Below are 12758 nucleotides of genomic sequence, written 5' to 3'. Positions count from 1 at the left end.
TACTCAAGCAGCTCTAGACTTCCATATTCATACCTCAGAAACCTCTGAGAGTGTTAGCTTCCCATTAGTTCCAATAAAAGGCCGAGCCAGCCTCTCACTGGCCCAGCTAGAGCCGTATGCTCATCCCTAGCCTGGTCGTAGTAGGCTGAAGATGGAATATCTTCATTGTCCGGGTGAAGGGACACATGCCCACCACAGGACCAGGGAGAGGTGTTGGCCCTACCCAAACCTCGCATGAATTCAGAGTAAGAGAGGGCCAGGACCTCAGAGAAGAGGTCCTGTTTCCACAGAGAGGGAAAGGATTTAAATGTCCAGATCGGGGTGGTCAGGAAGGGTCTCAGAGAAGATGGAATGCTTGAGAGGAATCCAGAAACCCAAATGGCAGGCATCTGGTGGGATAACTGGAGGGAGAGAGGGAAGGAGGGACACGAAGGAAGGATAATCTCAACAAGAAGAACAGCAAGTACAAAGGCATCAGATGTGAAAAATCAAGTCTGTTCAGGAGAAAGTTCAGTGCAGCTGGAAATCAGAGAGGGGAAATTGGACAGGAGAGAGCAGTAGACACCAGTCTTGAAGGGTCCTGAGTGCTAGGCTAAAGAGCTGGGGATACCAGTGGGTGGTGGGCAGAGAGTAGTTGAAGCTGAGGAGTGACTGGGTTAGGTTTGTGTTTTAAACAAGTCACTGCAGGGCCGATGAGACTAGTGATACAGAGACTGTATCACCATTAGGCATTTGCCCAATGCTCAGCCACCCCTTCTTTTTAATGGATCCAGGTTTTGTTAGGGAAGACAATGTGTCCACCAGAATTAATATATGTACTTCCCAGCCTCCTTTGCAGCTAGGCATGGCCATGTGTCACAGTTTGGTCAAAGAAATAAAATCAGAAATTGCTGGGTACAGATTCAACTCTTTGTGGCTTCTTCCTTCTTCCTGCCTGAACACAGATGTGATGGCAGGAGTTGAAGCTGCCATTTTGCAACCATGAGGTAAAAGTCTAGTGACCAGAAGAGACCACAATCCTGATGACTTCAAGATGACCTTCACCTACCTCCAGACTTGGGGCTAAGGGAGGCCTGAGGCTGGCAAACCACAAAAGCCCCCAGACACCTCTGGTCCTAATATGCCAAGACATAGGCTAACAGTATCTGAGACAAGGCATGAGGGGACCAAGAATGCTGCTGAGACTCTGGGAGGTAGCAGGATTGACCCAGAGGGACCCTCATATCCCTTGTAGTCCATTCTTATCCATCATTCTTGGTTCAGGGGGCCTCCCTGAGAACTCTCCCAGACTACAAACATCAGCACCAGGCTCCCTGCCTCTGCTACCAAGGTCCTGGGCAGCCTGTAATTCCTGGCTTTGTTGTCCCCAGAGTAGAAACTGGATGTAGATGTGCCCAATGGGTGGCTTATGAGGAGATATGAGGACTGGAGGAGAGAAGACCCTCAGAGTCCCTCCCTTCTGGTCTTAGGAGTATATTTCCCACACCTTGGACCAGGTCCTACCTAGGCCCATAGTTGTGAGTATCAGTATTGGCTATTCTTTCCTGAATATGAGCTGTGTGCATCATATTTTAGACACATCATTATCACATTGCGCCCTCACAGAAGAGTTGTTGTTCCCATTTTATGGAAAATGAAACTGAAGCTTAACTTAAGTGACTTATCTAAGGTCACAAAGCTTTCAGCATTCAAATAACTTATCTGTCTGACTCTAACACCCAGCCTTTCACCACTCAATAGCTGTCAGTGTCACCTCCATTTTGCAAGCCAAGCCCGACCTCCCCAGAGCCTATGGGAGAAACCAGAAGAGAAAAGGTTTGGGAAAAAATGGTAAAGTGATACTAATTGTCAATTCTGAGTAGCAACTGTTAATCTATTACCCTGGGTACTTTTTCCATATTCTAAAACTTCTTCAAAACGAAAATTGTTTTAAAAGAAAAACCAAAAGAAAGAAGAACAGAAAGCACAAGACTGGGTCAGAGGATGGGGCCAGGCCTGTGCTGGAGTGGGGCCTGGGCAGGGGCTTACGGCAGCCCTTCTGCACAAGAGCCCCAGTGTTCCCTGGGTCCGGCTGCCATCCAAGAACAACATGGTCGGCACCAGGCAATGTCTACCCCCTCCCCCTAACTCTGCTCCCAGGCAGGTGGGGGGTGGGGCCTGGCCTCAGGAGTCCCTCTTGGCCCAGCCTTGCAATCCAGGATCCCAGAGCCTGCCAACCCCTGCCTTGGGCCTGGCACTTCATAAGTACCCCATCAATCCTGGCCAAATGGGCAGAGAGAGCAATGCCCAGCCCCAGCTCCCATACATACTCACCTTAGGTGAATCGCCGCTTTTCCAGGCCACAGAGAGAGAGAGATGCAGACAGAAAGTGGGCTGATATATTAGCACCAGCCATCCCAGCTCTGTAGACAGTCACCCTGAGCTCTCCCTCCCCTTTTTGGCCCAAGAGAGTAGAGTTCACGGCTCACTTCCATTCAAGTTCACTTGCTATGTGACTTTGAACAAGTCATTCTGTCTGCCTGAGTGCCTGCTCTGTCACCACCAAAAGGGAGCTAAGGACTCCTCCCCTATTTGGCTGGAGGGAAGGATCAAAGGATATAATGGATGGATAATACCTTACCTAGCACGGTGCCTGGCATACAGTGGGAACTCAGTCAACATGAGGAATTCTTCTCGACTTCCTGTTCTGGTGAAACCCATTCTCTTAACTTATTCAATTCCTCCAACACCCCTAGGAAAAGGAAGTAGGGTGAACCCATTTTGGGGCTAAAGAAATTGAGGCTGAGACAACTAAAGACAAAATCACAGGATGGCAGGCTCCTGAGCCCGTTAGGAGTGTGGGGTATGTGTGTGTGTGTGTGTGTGTGTCCATGCATGTTTGACCATCTTTGAGAAAGGTTGCAGATGTGACTGGTGAAAGATTATTAGCAACAGAGCAAGACCGTGAAGGGAAGACAGGCTTGGGTGCCTCTCCCAGACTTCCCCCGCATGTCTCCTTCTGTGCTCTGTTTACTTATCTATCTTTCCCTATTACTGTGTCAGCAGCTTTAACCCCAGGACTTAGAACAGTATATACTACATAATGAACCTTCCATACACGCTTGGTGAATGAGTGAATGAATGAGAGACCTTGTGAGAGAGTGTCAAACTCTGCACAGGCTCAGTGTGAGAAACTGTGCGTGTGGGAGGAGGGCTGGACACACGTGTGCTGATGCAGGGAGAGGGGGCAGGGTTGTTAGGCTGAAGGACTTGGGCATCTCAGGGGACAGGGAGGTTGCACAACCTGGACTATGAAAGCCTTATTCTGCTTTTGGCTCAGGTAAACCGGGGAAGTGCCTGGAAGTTGAATGAAAGCTATGTGGGGTCCAGCTCCTGCTGGCAGCTCACCCCACTCCCCCCACCAACCACATCCACGGAGCAGCCAGCAGAGGACCAGCGGTGGGGAGCTGAATCCGGGAGGTCTGAGGCCCTGTCTGAGCAGGAGGCTCCCATTTGCTTGGCTTCCCCAGTGCCCGGAGCCTCATCTTTTCAGGGTGCTCCACAAGGAAGGACCCTCATGGGGGAATCAGGACAAACAGTTTTTAAAAGCTAACCAACTCTTTTCTGGGAACTCTGCTCAATATTCTGTAATAACCTGAATGAAAAGAATTTGGAAAAAAAAAAGATACATGTACACATATCACTGAATCACTTTGCTATACACCTAAAATTAACACAAAATTGTTAATCAACTGTGTTCCAACATAAAATAAAATATTTTTTTAAAAAAGATAACCAACTATTTTCTGACTTATCTTTGGGAAGAGACCCTTCTTTTGTTTGAGAGGGAAAAGGGAAAAATCACTTTGATGGCTTTTTAGGACTTCCCTGGTGGCTCAGATGGTAAAAAGTCTGCCTACAATGCAGGAGACCTGGGTTCGATTCCTGGGTCAGGAAGATCCTCTGGAGAAGGAAACGGCAACCCACTCCAGTACTCTTGCCTGGAAAATCCCATGGACGGAGGAGCCTGGTAGGCTACAGTTCAGGAGGTCACAAAGAGTCGGATATGACTGAGCAACTTCAGTTTCTTTCACTTTAGTTATGCAAAGGAAAAGCCTGTAGTTCTTTGGGAGTCAGGGTGGAGAAAGCTGGACTCCTCTGCATAACAAAGGGAAAGGAAGCTACTTCTCAAGGGCAGGGTCTCCGCCAGCCTGGGGGTTGACTGGGAGGCAGGACTGAGACTCCACAGCAGGGTTTCCTTTCTCCTGCAGAAATCTTAAGAGGAGCACAGGGCTTGGACTTAAGGTGAAGATTGGATAGAAATCAAAGGTCAGCAGACCTATGATGCCATATTTTCAAGAGAAGTGCTCCCAGTTGAGGCAGACCTGAGCCGGAAGGGACATGGTGGAACTATTCAGAGTCCACCTGTTGTGTACCAGGCAACTGAGATGTAATGGTATGGCCTACGGGCCGTTCCTGCCTTCTATTTACAGAATTAGCTGTTACATTTTTTGAACATGTGGTGAGGGAATAACAAGTCCTAAATAATCACAGCTTACATGATAAAGCTAATGCTATATGTCAGGCAGAATTCTGAAGGCTTGGGTTCAGCGGTAAAGAATTTGCCCACAATGCAGGAGATGCAGGAGACACAGGTTCGATCCCTGAGCCGGGAAGATCCCCTGGAGGAGGGCGTGGTAATACACTCCAACATCTCCTTGGACAGGGTAACCTGGTGGGCTGTGGTCACAAAGAGTCAGACTCGACTGAGGAGCAGCAGCACCAGCATTCTGAAGGCTTACTCATAATATGCCTACTTATTTTTCCTTCTTATCGAGGTATAGTTGCTATACAATCGTTCTAAGTTACAGACATACAACAAGATGATTCTCAATTTTTAAAGGTTGTACTCCATTTATAGTTATTGTGAAATATTGGCTATACTCCCTCTGTTGTACAATATATCCTTGTTATACGTATTAGTTTAGACTTCTTACTCCCCTCCGTTTTGCCCCTCCCCACTTCCCTCTCCCCACAGGTAACCACTAGTTTGTCCTCTTTATCTGTGAGTCTGTTTCATTTTGTTATATTCATTAGGTTGTTTTAACTTTTAGATTCCACATACAAGTAATATCTTACATTATCTGTCTTTTTCTCTCTGACTTACTTCACTTAGCATAATACCATCCAAGTCCATTCATGTTGTTGCAAATGGCAAAGTTTTATCCTTTTTATGGCTGAGTAGTATTCCATTATATATACAGTAGTATTCTAATATATATATATATATATATATATACAATATCTTCTTCATTCATTTATCTGTTGATGGATACTTAGGTCACTTCCATATCTTGGCAACTGTAAATAATGCTGCTATGAACATTGGGGTGCATGTATTTTTTCAAATTAATGTTTTCATTTTTTTCCATATATACTCAGGAATGGAATTGCTGGGTCACATGGTGGTTCTTTTTTTCATTTTTTGAGAAACCACCATACTGTTTTCCACAGGGACCCCACGAATTTATATTCCTACTGTTGTGTGTGAGAAGAACATGTCTACTTTTTGCAACCACTTCTTGAAAATGATACTGTCATATCATATACGATATGATATCATCATATCATATCACTGGTTTACTGATGAGAAAATGTAGACACAGGGATGGAGTAACTTGACAAGGCCATGTGTCATGGTGCTAAATTTGAGTTCTGCAGTCTGTGCTCTAAATCACTTCGCTACCTGCTTCTTTCCCATGCTTACAGGAGAAAAGACATGGAAGAACCTGGCAAGTTCAGAGGGCTTCTCTGGGGACCTGAGCTGAGCCGTAAAGTATATGCCTGCCAATAGGAGGCATGGTTTGATCTCTGAATGGGGAAGATACCCTGGAAAAGGAAATGTCAACCCACTCCAGTATTCTTACCCCGCAATGATTTTAGAGCCTAAGAAAGTAAAGTCTGTCATTGTTTCCATTGTTTCCCCATCTATATGCCATGAAGTGATGGGACCAGATACTGTGATCTTCGTTTTATGAATGTTGAGTTTTAAGCCAAGTTTGCTACTTAATGACTAAACAACAGCAAATCAGACCTAGAGCAGAAAGATTGTTTTAGGAAGCGGTACCATTTGTGCAAGGTCCAGAGGTAGGATGGGAGCAGGGAAGAAGTAAGGAAGGCTTCCTCTGAACATGTGGGCGGGGCCAGGTCAGGCCAACGATCTCTACAGGAAGCTCTCGGAACGTTTTAAAGAGATGTTTGTGGTTGATTCCCTGGTGGCGGAGAAGGCAATGGCACCCCACTCCAGTACTCTTGCCTGGAAAATCCCATGGATGGAGGCTGCGGTCCATGGGGTCGCTAAGAGTCGGATACGACTGAGCGACTTCACTCACTTTTCACTTTCATGCTTTGGAGAAGGAAATGGCAACCCACTCCAAGTGCTCTTGCATGCAGAATCCCAGGGACCGGAGAGCCTGGTGGGCTGCCGTCTATGGGGTCGCACAGAGTCGGACACGACTGAAGTGACTTAGCAGCAGCCCTGGTGGCTCAGACGGTAAAGTGTCTATCCGCAATGTGGGAGACCACGGTTCGATCCCTGGGTCAGGAAGACCCCCTGGAGAAGGAAATGGCAACCCACTCCAGTACTCTCGCCTAGAAAATTCCATGGATGGAGGAGCCTGGTGGCCTACAGTCCATGGGTCGCAAAGATTCGGACACGACTGAGCGACTTCACTTTACTTGTGGTTGGCACAGTCAGATTTGTATTTTAAACACCACTAAAAGTTGTGCAGAGAAGGATGAGGGTTAGGGCAGAGAGTATGATGATTGTACAGAAGACAGAGGAGCCAGGCTATGCCAAGTTCTGAGGAGGTGGCAGGTCTGAACTGCTGAGTCCGGTTCCCTGAGGTGTAAGAACCAAGGGACGGAGCGATGGTCAAGAACTTGGAAGCCTGGCCCAGGTGGGGCAAAAGGGGCGGACTCTGAAGGGGTGTGCCAGCTAGCATTGGGCCGACCCCTTAGGCTACGAGGCGCAGTTGAGTTCAAGGAGTCTCCAGGTACGCGAGACGCTGTACCACCCACCAGCTGTCAGGAGCTGGTCCCGGCTGGGCGGGACCCGAGATGGGCGGGGCGCTGGGCTGTTCCCCGCCAAGCCTCTGTTAAGGACTGAGTTGGTCCAGGAGGGGCGGAGCCCGAAGTAGGTGAAACCCGAGGTGGGCGGGGCGCTGGGCTACCCGTGGCCACGCCGCTGTCTCGGGTACATTCCTGGCTCTGCGGCCGGGGGCTGCGCAACTCCCGAGCAGTCTTCTGTCTCCGCTGGGCGTGGGGGTCGGGGCTGGCGGGAGCTGAGAGCGAGGCCGCGGAGGACCCAGGTAAGTCGGGACGTTGTGCCAGTCGCGGGACCACTGAGGTTCGAGGTGAGCCGGGATCCCGTGCAGGCCCGTGCTGCGCTCCCAGCCGCCAGGGGGCGAGCGGCAGCGGGGCTCCGGGAGCTGACCCCTCCCAGCACTAGGGACCTGGGCGTCCGCTCGGCGTGGGGGTGAAGGAGAAGGTAAATCAGTAACCCGTATCGCACACAGGGCCTTTTGTCCCGCTCCGTCCAAAGAGCACCCTGGCCGCGGAGCTGGTTACTCATTGCCCACCGGGGCGGGGGCGGGCGGACTGTCCCTGCAGCTCCTTTGGAGACCCGCCGACTGGCACTGCTCCCCAGGGTGGCCCGATAGAGGCGGAGGAAGGACGCGCTGGTCCCTCGGCTGCTGGACGGTCTGCTTGCCCCAAATAGAGAGATGAGGAAGCTGAGGCTCCGAGAGGTGCAATTACTTGCCCAGGCTCTCCCAGCGCTTGAGTGCGGGAGACTGGAGAACCCAGAACTACCTGATGTCAGAGTCAGACCCTTCAACCCCAGGTGCAGGGCAGTCTGTCCCGTCAGCCGCCCGGGTGACCCGACTAAGTGAGGTCAGGGTAGCCCCGGAGTGGGAATAGAATCCCTGGGCCTCCCATTCCATTCCCAACCCAGAGAGCTACATCCTTGAAGAGCAGAGCAGGGTGAGGGGATTTCACAGAGGAGGGCAATGGAAAACGAAGGTGGGCACAGACAGAGCACAGATTGTGGCACCTGAGCCAGGTAGAGAAGTGGGGTCACAGAGGTATGGGCAAGAGAGAAGACATGCCCAGTTCTGAAAGCCAATGACTTCTCAGTGCTGAAGAAGCAGACTGTGTGGCCAATGAGAATGACCGGGGCAAGGAGGGAGGCCTTGGGCGCTGGATAAACAGTGTGGACTGGATGCTGCTGCACACAGGCAGCCATTATGGGCTTGTAAGCTGGTGGGTGTTGAGCAGGGGGGACATGACAGGCTCATAAATTTCTAAAACCCTGCTGGAGAATTAAGGGAGATGTTTGCAAAGGCCCAAGCTAGAGATGCCCGTCGCCTGCTCTGGGTTCAGGCAGGGAAGGTGAGATGGGCTGGAGAGGGACTGGACAAGTGATGCCCCAGCTGTGGGGGCAGCCCAAAGAAGAAACCGTTTGAAGGGGGAGATGATGGCTTTGGCCAGGACAAGCTAAGCGCCCCCCGCCTCAGAACTCAGGACAGGGGGAGCAGTGGCTGAGGAGGAGTGCAGTGAGATACCTGAGTGAGGTGGATGCAGAGACCTCAGTGACACCTGTTACTCAGCCCCACGTGATAGCCAGCAGGCCCCTGGAACTATACTAGTCACCCTCTTCCCCTGCCAGCTGAGCCTCAGGTTTGAGTGTTCCTTTTGGTGGATGGAGACATCGTTGATAGTGTTTGGAGGAGAGTACCTAGATGGGGTGGAAGTGAACATCACACCTGCTAGGAACAGCACTGGAATTGGAGGTGACTGGCTGAGGGCAGACGCAGGATGACAGTCATGGAGAGGGGAAAGGGAAGAAAACACTGCCGCATCCTGTGCGCCTGGCCCTACATATGTTCTCTTTTATCCTCAAAGCAGTCCTGTAAGGACAGCAGCCCAGAGAGGGACAGTGATTTGCACTTGGTAAGAGTCAGGATTTGAAGTTGGCTCTGTCAGACACTAGAGTCTACCTGCTTGACAAGAGCTTGTGTCACCTCTGATGGAGTTGCAGGGGCACAAAAAACAGAAGTATCCCCAGAATGCAATTCTGGCTCAGAATTTTTCCTGGCCATGGGATATATGGCCTTGTTAGCAGTGAGCACTCTGCCACTGCAGGGCTTCTTGGGTGGCTCAGATGGTAAAGAATCCACCCGCAATGTGGGAGACCTGGGTTTGATCCCTGGGTCAGGAAGATCCCCTGGAGAAGGCAGTGGCAACCCACTCCAGTATTCTTGCCTGGAGAATCCCCGTGGACTGAGGAGCCTGGCAGGCTACAGTCCATGGGGTCGCAAAGAGTCAAACACGACTGAGCGACTAAGCACACACCCACCCTGCCACTGTAGGTCTCCGAAGCTGGTCATGGAAATGTAAGCAATGCTCTAAGGAGTGGGGGTCAGATCAGATAACATCCAAATGCTGAAGCTTGGCCTTGTATTATATTTCAGATTTTTTTTTTTTTTTTGGCTCTTCAGTAATACATTTATTCAGCAAAAAATAAATTATGTGTGCTGAGAGGGAGAAGATGTGTCTCCATTCTCTGTTTCCCTCCAAGCAAAGAATTCCAAAACTGCCCTTTCTGTGAATTTGTGCCAAGGAAGGTCTCAGCAGGACCCAAGAAGGGCAGGAAGCCCAGCCCCCTTCCAGCAACCCCCCCACCCCACCCCCAACCTACCATGGGGAAGCCTTGAGCTCTGGTTAACGGCAGAGCTGGTTCTAGTCTTTGCTCTGACGCTGCCTGTCGGGCTTGGACAAGTCAGCCAGCCATTTCTTGTCTCAGTTTCCTCTGCAAAATAGGAGCAGAGAGGCAGCCAAGGTGTGGGTCTAGTAGGAGTTCTTCACCCTCTCTGTTTCAGAAAGGCAGTCATAGGAGGCCCAGCCTGGGTCCTCGAGAGCGGCAGGAAGGAGATGCGGCTGCTGTTGGTCCTCCTGGGGGTCCTGCTGGGGGCACCTGGGGCTCCAGCTTTGTCCTTTGAGGCCTCTGAGGAAACGGAGCTGGGTATGGCCTCTAAGAAGGGAGAGGGTGGCCGGGGTGGGAAGAGTGGGCCTCAGGAGGGGGCTGCTGGCTGAGCAAGGCTGGAGAGGATCCTGGCCTAGGCCCTGAGGAGGTGGCAGCAGGGCAGGACTCAGCCGTGGAGACTTGGTGTCTGGCTCCCAGCAAGCGTCCACCTATCTGTGTGTCCCCAAGAGAGGACTGGCCTTGCAGGGTGCAGGGCCCCGAGCTGGGCCGCAGAGCTGGTGGTGAGCCCCTTGGTTGTGTGCGTGTGTGTATGTGCGCGCGTGTGTTCTGTGCACTGGGTGTGTGGGACTTGGGGGGCCCCACCAGCATGTGTGGTGTATGCACTGTGAGTGTGATGTGCCCCGGAGGTGTGGTGTGTGGCCTGTGCGTGGCACGTATAGCATGTGCCTTGTGTGTGTGTGTTCCTTAGACGGTGGCATGTCCAGTGCAGCATGTCTGCTATGTGCCGTGTGTGTGTGCTCTGCACCAGAGGGGTGGCATTTGCCCTGCACATAGCGTCTGCAGCATGTGGTTGTGTGTCCGTGAAGGGGCAGCAGGTGTTTAGCATGTGTCGAGCGTGCTCGTGTCTTGTGTGTGCAGCATGTTCTCTGTAGGCAGGGGGCTGCGGGGCTCACGGACCTCTGCCCTCGACCCGCAGAGCCCTGCCTGGCCCCCAGCCCGGAGCAGCAAGAGCAGGAGTTGACGGTGGCCCTTGGGCAGCCTGTGCGGTTATGCTGCGGGCGGGCTGAGCGCAGTGGCCACTGGTACAAGGAGGGCAGTCGCCTGACACCTGCTGGCCGGGTACGAGGCTGGAGAGGCCGCTTGGAGATTGCCAGCTTCCTACCCGAGGATGCTGGCCAGTACCTCTGCCTATCACGAGGCTCCTTGCTTCTGCACAACGTCACCTTGGTTGTGGACGGTAAGGGGGACCAGCAGAGGCTAAGGGATGCCTGGGGAGAGACTCTCTGTCCTGGGCCTTAAACGCCTCCTTCTGTCCCGGACATAGACTCCATGACCTCCAGCAATGGCGACGAGGACCCCAAGATCCACAGGGGCCCCTTGAATGGGCACGTTTACCCCCAGCAAGGTCAGTGTGAGTCCTCAAAGACCCTGCCTCCCTGCTGGCCACTGAGAACAGATCTGTGTGTGAACAGGTCTTCTAGTGGACACTGAATTCTCCCATCTCCTCCTCTTCAGCACCCTACTGGACGCACCCCCAGCGCATGGAGAAGAAACTGCATGCTGTGCCTGCCGGGAACACCGTCAAGTTCCGCTGTCCAGCTGCAGGCAACCCCATGCCCACCATCCGCTGGCTCAAGGATGGACAGGACTTCCACGGGGAGCATCGCATTGGAGGCATTCGGGTGAGTCTCTGGGTTCCCTCATCGGTGCCCTCAAGTCAAACCCACAGCTCTTTTTCTAATGAGAAACGCAGCCGAGGGCCCCAGAAGGGGCATGAGACCCTGGACATGGACAGCTCTGGGTCAAGTTCCCACTCTGCTGCTCCTTGGCAAGTGACTTAACCTGCCGACCTTAGCAACTCCATGTGTACAGTGGGAAGGATCACTGACCAGCAGGTATCAGTGTTTTAGCAGCCCATTTTCAGGATGAGACCACAACAGGGTCAGTTCCAAGCTGTCGTTTCAGAGGAAGCTGAGACTCAGAAAGGGCAAAAACTGGTTCAAGGTGGCCCAGCTTGGAAGAAGTAGAGCTAAAACTCAAAAGACTCAAACCCACGGTTTGGATATTTGGGGAGCCTTCTCCTTTGTCCCAAAGTCCCTACCCTTGGCATTGGTCTCCCCGGGGCTCAGAGAGCTTGAGAAGACCCCTGTGGGCACGGTTCGGTGGCCTCTCATGGACGCTTGCCTGCCCCCTAGCTGCGCCACCAGCACTGGAGCCTGGTGATGGAAAGCGTGGTGCCCTCTGACCGTGGCACGTACACCTGCCTCGTGGAGAATTCTTTGGGCAGCATCCGCTATAGCTACCTGCTGGACGTGCTGGGTGAGTGGGTGGGCAGGCAGGTGAGGTGGCGTGGGGGTGGGAGCCCTGTCCCTGTCTTCAGGTGGGACCCAGTCTGACAAGCCAGATGGACTTAGTCTTAGGCAACTCACTCAAGCTACTCAAAGTGTCCAGGTGGGTCCGAGGGAAGCACAGGGAATAACGTGGGCTTGGAGAAGCAGGGCCCAGCTGAGGTGGGGAAATGGGAAAGACATCCAGGCAGAGGACACAGGTGGAGCCAAGGCCCTAGGCATGAAGAATACAATGCTTCTGTGGGGAGGTATATGCCTGGGTTGTGGGATTTAAGCAGAGAGCCAGACCTGGAGGGTTTTTGAGTGCTTGGCTGAGAAGTTCTCCTTGTCCCCAAAGGCAATGGGGAGCCACGGAAGGTTTGAATGGTATAAGGAGGGGATGAACAAGGTCTGAGCTGAGTATCAGGAAGGTTCCTCCCTTGAGCTGGGGGGTAGGCGGGAGGCAGGTAGGTGCCACCGATCAGGGCTGACAGCCTGGCCCGGCCTCACCCCCAGAGCGGTCCCCGCACCGGCCCATCCTTCAGGCAGGGCTCCCAGCCAACACCACGGCTGTGGTGGGCAGTGACGTGGAACTGCTCTGCAAGGTGTACAGCGACGCCCAGCCCCACATCCAGTGGCTGAAGCACATCGTCATCAACGGCAGCAGCTTCGGTGCCGACGGCTTC

General features: G+C 52.4%; 1 protein-coding gene across 1 annotated transcript in view; it reads left to right on the top strand.

Moving 5' to 3' along the window:
- Positions 1-7361: 7361 nt before the first annotated feature.
- The window catches only part of FGFR4 (fibroblast growth factor receptor 4), a 10464-nt gene continuing 5067 nt past the window's right edge, over positions 7362-12758 (top strand). The window contains exons 1-7 of the mRNA XM_010846575.1: positions 7362-7882; positions 9921-10063; positions 10722-10982; positions 11070-11150; positions 11261-11427; positions 11941-12064; positions 12589-12758. Coding sequence (XP_010844877.1) covers positions 7764-7882; positions 9921-10063; positions 10722-10982; positions 11070-11150; positions 11261-11427; positions 11941-12064; positions 12589-12758 — 1065 coding nt within the window. The 5' untranslated portion in view covers positions 7362-7763. The remainder of the gene's footprint in view (positions 7883-9920; positions 10064-10721; positions 10983-11069; positions 11151-11260; positions 11428-11940; positions 12065-12588) is intronic.

The sequence above is a fragment of the Bison bison genome, unplaced genomic scaffold (assembly GCF_000754665.1).
Source record: "Bison bison bison isolate TAMUID 2011002044 unplaced genomic scaffold, Bison_UMD1.0 scf7180017864238, whole genome shotgun sequence".
NCBI classification, from domain to species: domain Eukaryota; kingdom Metazoa; phylum Chordata; class Mammalia; order Artiodactyla; family Bovidae; genus Bison; species Bison bison.
This window is presented reverse-complemented; position numbering and strand designations above follow the sequence as displayed.